Source organism: Doryrhamphus excisus, linkage group LG19, assembly GCF_037039965.1.
Source record: "Doryrhamphus excisus strain RoL-2023G ecotype Guam linkage group LG19, RoL_Dexc_Guam_v1.1, whole genome shotgun sequence".
NCBI classification, from domain to species: Eukaryota; Metazoa; Chordata; class Actinopteri; order Syngnathiformes; family Syngnathidae; genus Doryrhamphus; species Doryrhamphus excisus.
Window position 1 is genome coordinate 15,503,432 of NC_136375.1, and position 11,618 is coordinate 15,515,049.

Sequence of the window (11,618 nt, forward strand, 5' to 3'; positions counted from 1 at the left end):
CAACTAACCGCCGATCGGCCGCGCTAACCGCCGATCGGCCGCGCTAACCGCCGATCGGCCGCGCTAACCGCCGATCCGCCGCGCTAACCGCCGATCCGCCGCGCTAACCGCCGATCCGCCGCGCTAACCGCCGATCCGCCGCGCTAACCGCCGATCCGCCGCGCTAACCGCCGATCCGTGGCGCTAACCGCCGACCCGCCGCGCTAACCGCCGACCCGCCGCGCTAACCGCCGATCCGCCGCGCTAACCGCCGATCCGCCGCGCTAACCGCCAATCCCCGCCGTGCTAACCGTCGATCCGCGGTGCTAAACGCCGAACCGCCATGCTAACCGCCGTGCTAACCGCCGATCCACTCCTTTTAAAGTCTATCCAGCTAATCCCTAATAAACATCAAATCAATTCTACGTAAAATGTGAAAAATATCTTACAATTTTAAATCTGTTGAGCATGTGATCTGTGTGGCCAACATGCTAACCGCCGATCCGCCGCGCTAACCGCCGATCCGTCGCGCTAACCCGCCGACCCGCCATGCAGCCCGTGACCTGAATTCAAAGATGTAACTTTTTCTGTTTACACAAAATGTCCGTCCCCCTCAAAATGTTGTTGATATATCTTCCTAAATCTTGTTGCCTTCTGATGCTTACAATTACAATATTTGCATATGATGCATTTGAATATGTTGCACTTTATGCATGTCAGGGCAAGGTCAGTTTTTAAACTAACAAACAAACATTGAAATGCATTTGGAAAGCACAGAGGGCAACAGGTGCTGCAGGGATCCTATACATGGGGGGGGGGGGGGGTCAAGACAACAACTGGGACCACTTTCTGAAAATACCACAAGACAAACATTCTATTTATACACCCTGCTTATGGCTTGCAACAGCTAAAACTGGTATGTCGTCAACTTGGAGTGGATTGTTACTAATTGACATTTTTACTGAGGTTATTATATTATATTATATTATTATTAGGCTCTTTAAATATTGAATTGTTAAGAAGTAGGAGATATGAGTGTGAAACTCCAGAGTGCCCTCTTGTGGCTGTGAGTGAAATTATATATATTTTCATTTAGAAGTCGCTCTGGAGTATAAGTGGCAGGAACAGCCAACCTATGGAAAAAAGTGCCACTTATAGTCCGGAAAATATTCCTCGGTGAGACTAAGAGTCCAGTATCTTTTTTTTTTTATCATACAAAAATGACAATACACAGTACAAACACTTTGAATATGGATTCTACGCAATGATGGCCCAGGTAATTGAGCAAATGAAGGCTTATTGATATTTCTAGATGTAGTTGTATGGAAAGAGTTTTCAACCTCATGATGTAAGCATATGAAATGAAAACATCCGAGCATGGTGACAAGAAAAATCGTTACTCATTCCCTCCATGGACTTTGATCTCCTGGCATCTCGTGAAAAATGCGCATCATCTTGTATGCTTTTTTTCCTTCTGTAAAAAAAAAAAAAAAAAGGCAACATATGAGTTAGCAAGCAATGTCGCTGGTGCAATTCCAGCTTAAAAAGATTATTATTTTTTTTTTTTACATTTTATAAATTTCTCTCTTCTTCTGTTGTTTTGTTTTTTTTTTAGTTGTCTATTATCTATTCCAACGATATTGATTCAACGGAATTCCTTGGATGTTTTTGTTTGCACCAGGACTAAGCAGATACTACCCACGTGACTTCCATTTAAAAATAGACTTTTTTTTTTTAAATATTGGTAGTACATTTCTGTTTCTCAAGAATGATATAAAAAAGTTTGTCATATCTACTTTTAAAAATATATACCGTATTTTCTGGACTATAAGTCGCTCCGGAGTATAACTTGCATAAGGTCAAAAATGCATAATTAGGTAGAAAAAAAAGTGTGTGTGTGTGTGTGTGTGTCTAGTATGGAGGGGCTTTCTTAGTATTTGTTTTTCCTTTTAATTGTTTTTAATTCTGTAAAGCACTTTGTGTTGCAAGTGCTATACAAATAAAGTTGATTTGATTTATATCAGACATGAAAAAAAAAACTTATTGAGCCCTAATATAGCCAGTAGTACATTGAAACATTTACACCAGGGGTCTCAAACACGCGGCCCGCGGACCAAATGTGGCCCGCAGGACACTAGTTTGAGGCCCCCGCCTTGATATGAAAGTTTAATGTTTGATATGGATGCTGTATGGTATCATGTACCCAGAAAAAATTATTATGTTTGATTAATGTTCATGTTAAAGGTTAAATAACTGTTAATAGTTATCCTCCCTATCCGTGTGGAAGTGGTAAGTTTTTGGCTATTTAAGTTGAAAGGAAATAACTTTAAGGCTACCGTTTAGGTCGCTAGCTCTCTAGTTAGCATGTGTCTCAAGACCCTGCAGTTGCGCAATTTGTTGTAAATAAAAAGAGTATAAATGTGACTATAGTCGTGTTTTGTCATGTCTACAGGGCTCTAATAATGCTTTGTTCATTTTAATCTGAAAAAAATCATTTGTCTACCCACCAACTATATGTGGTTTCTTAAGTTTTTATTATTATTATTATATTTATTTATTACTGATTGATTGATTTTCTTTATACTTGATTTATTTTTCATCTTATTTTGTGTAAAAAATAAAGATATATGAGAACAGTGGAATGTTTTATCAGAGCTTTTCTTGTAGAAAATCAGAACCAAAGCAAAGTTTATTCATTTTTCTGTTTTTAATAAATGCGTTTTTTTGTTTGTTTTTTTTTTTTGGAAAACCTGATGCGGCCCAGTCTCACCCAGACCCTAGCTCCAGTGGCCCCCAGGTAAATTGAGTTTGAGACCCCTGGTTTAGACGTTGTAGATCTAGGCTACTAGATTCTCTAATTGTGGTCCATCACCTTAATGACAGCAGCAAGCTCCTGGAGTGTTTGTTCGTATCGGTCTTCCATACTCGTCAGGTTTGAAGGTTTAATGATCCGCTTTTGGATGCCTGGGCTTCCTGCAGCAGCAACCATCCGAAGGAAGTTCTTCTCCTGAGTGGCAGACAGAGACTTCTTCAGAATCATGGACAAATCAAATAAAAAAAAAATGTGGTGTATGTGGGCCTAGGGTGTTTGTTTATGTCACACATGAAAGTGTTAAACCTGTACTCCGAGCAGGAACGTGAACGCCAGGCCACTTTTTCCAGCTCTTGCGGTTCTTCCAATTCTGAGACAAGAACCGGATCTCCAGTTAAAGAAATATTTGCCTTTATCAATGTAGCGGTATTTCAAAGCTTACCTGTGAATGTACGTCCTGATGTACTGCGGAGCATCGTAGTTCACAACGCATTTGACCCCTGTGATGTCAATGCCCCTGGCGGCCGCATCTGTGCTGATCAATCTCCAGATGACAGGAAGGAGAGTTCCCAAATCAATAAACCGGGTACAGTCATCGCTTCCTTAATGTACGGCGTTTTTTTTCAACCATTTATTAAATGATTGTCATTGTCACACCTCGTTAGAAATACAGTAAAGTCTCGTTATATCGATATTGTCGGGAGTCGGAAAAAATATCGATATAACCGGACTGTCGATATATCCGATCCTGCGCCGAACTGCTTTAAAAATGGGCAATAACAGAAGAACCAACAGTTGGTTCTTCTGCAGGCATGTGTGTGGCCAGCTATGTGGGGCGGGTTGAGCATGACCTGTGAACCAGGAAGTGCGGGAATCGGTGTGTGTGTGTGTGCTGCGCTCTGGTGGTGGAAGTGTGAAAAATAAAGTTGACTGGAAGCAGCCGTTCGCCGTGTTCTTTTTTGGTATTGAACTCCTTAAGCAAAGATTGATTTAAGCTGCTTTTGTATCGATATAAGCAGACCAAATTGGCTGGCGGGAGATGAAAAGGGCATCGTAGTAACCGGATTATCATAATAACCGGGTATCGTACTAACTGAACTAATTATATCATAAAAGACTAGAAATTTGCCGGGAAATGAAAATAGTATCGTAATAAGCAGTACTTCGATATAACCGATATAACGAGACTTTACTGTAATGTGAATCGGTCGTATTTCACAGTACTTGTAGAGATGGTGGTGCATACTTACAGGTGGATCTTTCCCTGTTCAAATTCCTTCAGCGTCTTCTTTCTCTCAGCGGGAGACAGTCGGGACGAAAACTCGGCCACTTTAACTCCACCAAAGAGTCGTACCAGCAGGTAAAGTCTGGGGTACAACAAAAAAAAAAAACACGCTCAAAGACAGGAAATAGCATTTCACCCGTTATAAGTCATAGGTGCAGTGTTCCATGTCCCGACCTGTGAGTAGTCTCTCTGGAGTTGGCGAAACAAAGAATGGGGCTGAACTTCATGGCCAGGATGAAATGGAGAATGATGAGAGGCTTTTTGCTCAGCGTACAAGGCACATAAAACTCCTGCGGGACACCCCAGCGGGCATTAATTGGGTTCACAATTGACTTTGCCCGACACTTTGGACTCACCGTCAGACCTTGCGGGAAGTCAAAGCACTCGTGGTCAAGGCCGCCATTGCTGAGGGTCGGCTGAGCTATGGCAGAGCTGAAAAGTCGGGGCTGGTGGAGGCCCAACTGCTGCAGTTTCTCCGGGTTTTTGGTCAGTGTGGCAGAAAACAGAAGCTTCTGAAGTGGGATTTGAGGAGGAGACAAACTAAAAAAATAAAAAAAGGTATGCTCAGTCAACTGTGGCCCGCAGGACACTATTTTGAGGCCCCCGCCTTGATATGGATGGCCCGCACAAGTTTGATATGGATGCTGTATGGTATCATGTACCCAGAAAAAATTATTACGTTTGATTAATATTCATGTTTTTTTCCATCTTATTTTGTGTTGAAAAATAAAAATTAACATTGAACATTTATTTAATAATAAATCAAAATTAATTTGTTCATTTGTTTCATTTGTTTTTTGATTTGCTTATTTATTTTTCCATCTTATTTTGTGTCGAAAAATACAAATTAACATTAAACATTTATTTAATAATAAATCAAAATTTATTTGTTCATTTGTTTAATTTGTTTTTTGATTTGCTTATTTATTTTTCCATCTTATTTTGAGTCAAAAATACAAATTAACATTAAACATTTATTTAATAATTTAATAATAAATGAAAATTAATTTGTTTCACTTGTTTTTTTGATTTGCTTATTTATTTTTCCATCTTATTTTGTGTCGAAAAATACAAATTAACATTAAACATTTATTTAATAATTTAATAATAAATAAAAATGTATTTGTTCATTTGTTTCACTTGTTTTTTGATTTGCTTATTTATCTTTCCATCTTATTTTCAGTTGAAAAATAAAAATTAACATTAAACATTTATTTAATAATTTAACAATAAATAAAAATTCATTTGTTCATTTGTTTCACTTGTTTTTTGATTTGCTTATTTATTTTTCCATCTTATTTTGTGTCGAAAAATACAAATTAACATTAAACATTTATTTAATAATTTAATAATAAATGAAAATTAATTTGTTAATTTGTTTCACTTGTTTTTTGATTTGCTTATTTATTTTTCCATCTTATTTTGAGTCAAAAAATACAAATTAACATTAAACATTTATTTAATAATAAATTAAAATTAATTTGTTCATTTCTTTCACTTGTTTTTTGATTTGCTTATTTATTTTTCCATCCTATTTTCAGTTGAAAAATAAAAATTAACATTAAACATTTATTTAATAATTTAACAATAAATAAAAATTAATTTGTTCATTTGTTTCACTTGTTTTTTGATTTGCTTATTTATTTTTCCATCTTATTTTGTGTCGAAAAATACAAATTAACATTAAACATTTATTTAATAATTTAATAATAAATGAAAATTAATTTGTTCATTTGTTTCACTTGTTTTTTTGATTTGCTTATTTATTTTTCCATCTTATTTTGAGTCAAAAAATACAAATTAACATTAAACATTTATTTAATAATAAATTAAAATTAATTTGTTCATTTCTTTCACTTGTTTTTTGATTTGCTTATTTATTTTTCCATCTTATTTTGTGTCGAAAAATACAAATTAACATTAAGCATTTATTTAATAATTTATTTAAAAAAATAATTATAATTTAATGTTTTATCAGAGTTTTTGCAAAGAACCAAAGCACTGAAAAAGTGGAGGAAGCAATGAAGACTATTATATTATATATATTTTTTCATATATATATATATATATATATTTTTTTTTTTTTTTTTTTTTACCAGATGCGGCCCAGCCTCACCCAGACCCTAGCTCCAGTGGCCCCCAGGTAAATTGAGTTTGAGACCCCTGGCTTAAATCCTTAAGGACATACCTGGCAGCTGTGACATATGATGGTCCTCTTCTCCTGAAAATGGACATTTTTTCTGGCCTCCTTGACCTGTACACCGCCTTTACTACCTCACTGAGCCAAGACTGATGCATGCTGTCAATCATCCTGTCTGCCTCATCAATTATCTATGCCAAATTAAAAAAAAAAAAAAGATCATGAGGAAATAGCTTAAACAGTTTGAAAACAGAACAAAATGTGGAAACTTACAAGAAATCTAAGGTGATCCAGACATAAGCCGGAGTTCTTGTTGATATGGTCGACGAGTCGACCTGGAGTGGCCACAACAATGTCAGCCAAACTGCGTCTCTGCCCGCCTCTGTAACGACCAAGAAGCTAAAGGATCTCCAGAATGGGACGCTTCAGGCAGCTCATACGAAGACAGTCCAGCTTTTGCACTCACCTCAGTTCGGAAAGTGAAGCCTGCTCTGCAGCAAAGGACTTCTGACCCGCCAGCATGGCCACTGTCAGTGAAGTTCCCTCAGCGTATGTCAGAAATACTTTGCAAACCTGGACAGAATAACAAAGACCCGTTCTAGTTCCTACAAAATATCTTTTCAATCCCCTCAAAGTACATCTGAAGGAAATTTTTTTATCCCTGCTTATAACGTCCATGGTCGCTTATGTCTATATTAGTTTCTTAACCAGGGGTGGGCAAACTTTTTGACTCGCGGGCCGCATTGATATGACAAAATTTACGGGGGAGGGGGGCAGACTATATATTTTACACGTAACAGTCCACCTGGTATTGTATCTGTAAAATTGTCATGCAATCTGCTATTATTATTTATTATTTTATATTTATATTTAAATATTTCAAAAATAATAAAATATTATAATAATTACAATAAAATTAAAATAATAATTATTATATTATTATTATGTAAAATATGCAAATATAACAATAATATTATATAAAATTAATATAATAATTAATATAATAATTATAATAATCATAATAGTTCTAATAATTATTATAATAATCTAATAATCTAATAATAATAATTATTATTATTATTATTATTATGTGCTTGTGTCCCTTTTTTCAGGAGCACTTTGTAAACAACAGACCATGTCAAAAAACGAAATTACTTTGGAAAGATTGGGCGGGTCGTATTCAAACACTTGGCGGGCCGGATGTGGCCCCCGGGTCGTAGTTTGCCCACCCCTGTTCTTAACAGTCTTAACGAGACAATCTACTCTCCAGAACCTGCTGAGCGAGCTCCTTCGTAGGTAGCACAGCCAAGGCACGGATTTCACACGCCACCTTCTCCATCAGCACCTGACGGAGGAGAACATCACATTTGTACAGGGTGGTAAAAAAAAAACCTGGATATCATCTATCAAAATGCCACAAGGGTGAAATTAAGACATGGTGAGCTCACTTGTATGACGGGGATGACGAACGCCAGAGTTTTGCCACTTCCTGTTGGAGCAGAAACACAAATATCTCTGGGCTGGTAGCCGGCTCGTCCGAACAGCGTCCCATGCTGTGCACTCTCCAAGATGGCTGGGATAACCTCTGCTTGCACTGCGAGAGAGAGAGAAAAAAAATGTAACAACTTTTCCATACAACAAACACATTCCCGCTGATTGCTTCTTACCTGGAAAGAAGTGCTGAATTCCGTTATTGTGGAGTTTGTTGAGCAGCGGCACAGATAGTCCGCCCATGTCAGACATAGGCACCGGTTTGCTTTGAAAGTCTCTTTCAAAAACATCGGGCTGAGCCAGCCAACGAGGCAAGACTCTGCGCACCTGGGAACGGGAACATCGGAGGGGAAGGTGATGTACAAATAGCATGCCTCTGTGGAAGTGGAACTTGATACACATTCATAACATTTTTACAGAGCAACGTGTACAATACAAACAATATGTTCCTATACATACCTTACGAACTGGTTTGTTCTCAAATCCTCGCAGGAGGGTGAATCCAGACGTATTTGTGTTCCGTTTGTGGATTTGAAAGTCCGTCTTCTTATCTTCTTCATCTCTTGCACTGACAGGAGTCTCTGAATGGCTAATATCTGGGATGCCTGAAAATGACATGCGGAATGTGCTACAGCAGGGGTGCTCATATTTTTTTTTCAGCCTGAAAAATTCCCAAATCCAGAGTCATGTCATGCAAGCCAAATATTCACCGGTTTTCTTCCGATCTGAAAATATGATATGAATCACTGGAACTGATATTCAGAAACAGAAAAGCAGTGAAAACCTTTCATACATTGGAGAACGTTCTAAAAACAATTCATATGAAGAACAAGCATAAGTGACATGTTTTCTATTTTTTTCTATTTATTTTTTCAAATGTTTTCTAATTTTCTTCTAATTTGTTTCTAAAAAAAAATTCTATTTTTACTTTAAAAAACAATTCATATGAAGAACAAGCCTAAGTGACATGTTTTCTATTTTATTTTCTATTTTTATTTTTTTCTTTAAAAACATGTTTTCTAATTTTCTAATTTGTTTCAATTTTTTTCTATTTTTACTTTAAAAAACAATTCATATGAAGAACAAGCATAAGTGACATGTTTTCTATTTTTTTCTATTTATTTTTTCAAAAAACATGTTTTCTAATTTTCTTCTAATTTGTTTCTAAAAAAAATTATATTTTTACTTTAAAAAACAATTCATATGAAGAACAAGCTTAAGTGACGTGTTTTCTATTTTTTTCTATTTATTTAAAAAAAAACATGTTTTCTAATTTTCTTCTAATTTGTTTCTAAAAATATTTCTATTTTTACTTTAAAAAACAATTCATATGAAGAACAAGCTTAAGTGACATGTTTTCTATTTTAAAAAAACATGTTTTCTAATTTTCTAATTTGTTTCAATTTTTTTCTATTTTTACTTTAAAAAACAATTCATATGAAGAACAAGCATAAGTGACATGTTTTCTATTTTTTTCTATTTATTTTTTCAAAAAACATGTTTTCTAATTTTCTTCTAATTTGTTTCTAAAAAAATATATATTTTTACTTTAAAAAACAATTCATATGAAGAACAAGCTTAAGTGACGTGTTTTCTATTTTTTTCTATTTATTTTTTCAAAAAAAGATGTTTTCTAATTTTCTTCTAATTTGTTTCTAAAAATATTTCTATTTTTACTTTAAAAAACAATTCATATGAAGAACAAGCTTAAGTGACATGTTTTCTATTTTAAAAAAACATGTTTTCTAATTTTCTAATTTGTTTCAATTTTTTTCTATTTTTACTTTAAAAAACAATTCATATGAAGAACAAGCATAAGTGACATGTTTTCTATTTTTTTCTATTTATTTTTTCAAAAAACATGTTTTCTAATTTTCTTCTAATTTGTTTCTAAAAAAATTATATTTTTACTTTAAAAAACAATTCATATGAAGAACAAGCATAAGTGACATGTTTTCTATATATTTTTTTTCAGCCTGCCAACAAGTCTCAAAGATACTATACCTCCTACTATAAATATAGAATACCCGGTGGCCGGAGAAGTGCACGTGATAGACGTGCCATGATGCCGTTCACTTGACTAACAATGCTGGCCTTTTTGGGGCCTTTGTATCGGCCTCCAAAAACCAATTCTCAAAATAAAATGTAGAATATATTTTTTTAGCATGTAAGTTACACGTCAACACAATCCCCATCTTACTATAAAAAATAACACATATATGTATAAAATGTATTTGCTCCTATAGAGCAAATACACACCATAACCAGCACAGAAAGCTTTCTAGCTTTTTCACACTTTTTTGTCTGCTCATGGTTGCAGTCTGACGGTTAATTTCATACCAAACTGAAGGGGAAACGATTCAACTCAGAACACTTTACACAGAAACACAACACTCCAAAATTACACCTCATAAATATACAAAGATGTACCAATGAGAGTTTAAAAAGAATGATGCTTTCCCACAATGCACTTTTAAATGTTTACCCCCCCATTTTAAACTCTGTATCTACGTATACATGTTTGGATATTTCTGGAGGCATAGTGTCAAGTTGCTGTGTGATGAATTCAATGTTTGTAGACTTCTGTATATACAGTACAATGACCCGCTGTGATTTACAATGGTATAATTTATATACTATCATGACAGGCCTAATGACTGATATTGAAGTACTAACACAGTATTAAAAGAGTGAAAGTGCATACAAATCAAACATACCTGGTTGACCCTTCCGCTTCACATTTCCCCCCGCCTTCTCTTCATCCTCAGCAGGCGCATGATGGATTTCATGGTCCAAAACAGTTTTTATGACTTCTGACTTCCTCTTTTTATATTTATTACTTTCTTGACTTCTGTCACGGTCAGCATTTCTTGTCCTTTTACCACCATGACAACTTTCATGTTTGTCAGAAAGCTGCAACGTCTGCTCTGGGGGCCGTTCCTGTTTTTCTTTTGCCTTTGCATTCAGTTTAGCAAGTAACTTCAGGGACCGAGACTCCTTTGAAATACCTCCATCTTCATCCTCTCCAAGATACCTGTGAGAGACATGTAAAAACATGTTCATTTATTCATTCATTCATTCATTTTCTACCGCTTATCCTCATAAGGGTCGCAGGGGTGCTGGAGCCTATCCCAGCTGTCTTAGGGCGTGAGGCGGGGTACACCCTGGACTGCAGTTTGTGGTTTATAGATTCCACTTTGGGTGTAAATGTGCCTCCATTTCACCATAATAATAATAATAATACATTTGATTTCATGTGTGTATTACTTCTCATCCCACACTAAACACAATGCAAACGCCACATGTTGTATTTCCGGGCAAAAAAAAAACCAAAACGGCCAGTCAAATTTTAATGAAATTTCCTCTGCAGATAGATATTAAAGTAAATTAATATTCCATATAACATTGTTACACATAGCAGCATACCGCTTTTGCATCTGTCACTCAACTCGGATTGTTTTGTATAAACCAGGAAAGTGCAAATATTCTTAAAACAAACGGAACAATCGGTCAAGTAGTCGTCTTACCTGTTCACTTGAAACAATGCCATTTTACCAATATGTGTAAAAAACTGCGCCTAGTGTCGTTTATGATCTCTCTAGTATTGGTCAACTATTCACCATGCTTTTCCAATTGCTCGAAGGCGCAAATTGATGACGTCAAATGTTGTCTTCTTCGTTGGCGATGTTATTGGCTGTTGTATTGGACTGTGCATTACCGCCACCGTTTGGTAGGAAATATAGGTCACGAGAAAGACATAAGACTTGAATGACAGGCACGACTCGGCATTCACTTCCGTAGTATACATTGCTCAGGTGAGTTTGCCATGATGGTAAGCAGAATCCAGAGACTGCATTGTAAACATTTTAGGCACACTTTTCAGTCATTAATTATTCTAATAATCGGTCTAA

The 11,618-nt window shown here is 35.8% G+C and overlaps 1 protein-coding gene across 1 annotated transcript; it reads right to left on the reverse strand.

Moving 5' to 3' along the window:
- Positions 1–263: 263 nt before the first annotated feature.
- On the reverse strand, positions 264–11,361 carry ddx51 (DEAD (Asp-Glu-Ala-Asp) box polypeptide 51). Its single transcript, XM_058057581.2, has 16 exons — positions 11,235–11,361; positions 10,425–10,741; positions 8,167–8,312; positions 7,884–8,034; positions 7,665–7,810; positions 7,490–7,561; positions 6,683–6,789; positions 6,490–6,598; positions 6,265–6,407; positions 4,433–4,616; positions 4,251–4,366; positions 4,042–4,158; positions 3,234–3,335; positions 3,098–3,161; positions 2,852–2,986; positions 264–1,453 (listed from the first exon to the last, which is right to left on the reverse strand). Exons 1-16 carry the CDS (start codon positions 11,255–11,257, stop codon positions 1,430–1,432), a joined length of 1,956 nt encoding a protein of 651 aa, XP_057913564.2. The 5' UTR covers positions 11,258–11,361; the 3' UTR covers positions 264–1,429.
- Between the last annotated feature and the right edge of the window lie 257 nt (positions 11,362–11,618).

Bases quoted from the DNA above. Each gene is read 5' to 3' on its own strand.
- ddx51 (XM_058057581.2), bottom strand. From the start codon at position 11,257: ATGGCATTGTTTCAAGTGAACAG. The intron at 10,742-11,234 runs GTAAGACGACTA...TGTCTCTCACAG, and splicing joins GCATTGTTTCAAGTGAACAG to GTATCTTGGAGAGGATGAAG. The intron at 8,313-10,424 runs GTATGTTTGATT...TGTCATTTTCAG, and splicing joins GAAGCGGAAGGGTCAACCAG to GCATCCCAGATATTAGCCAT.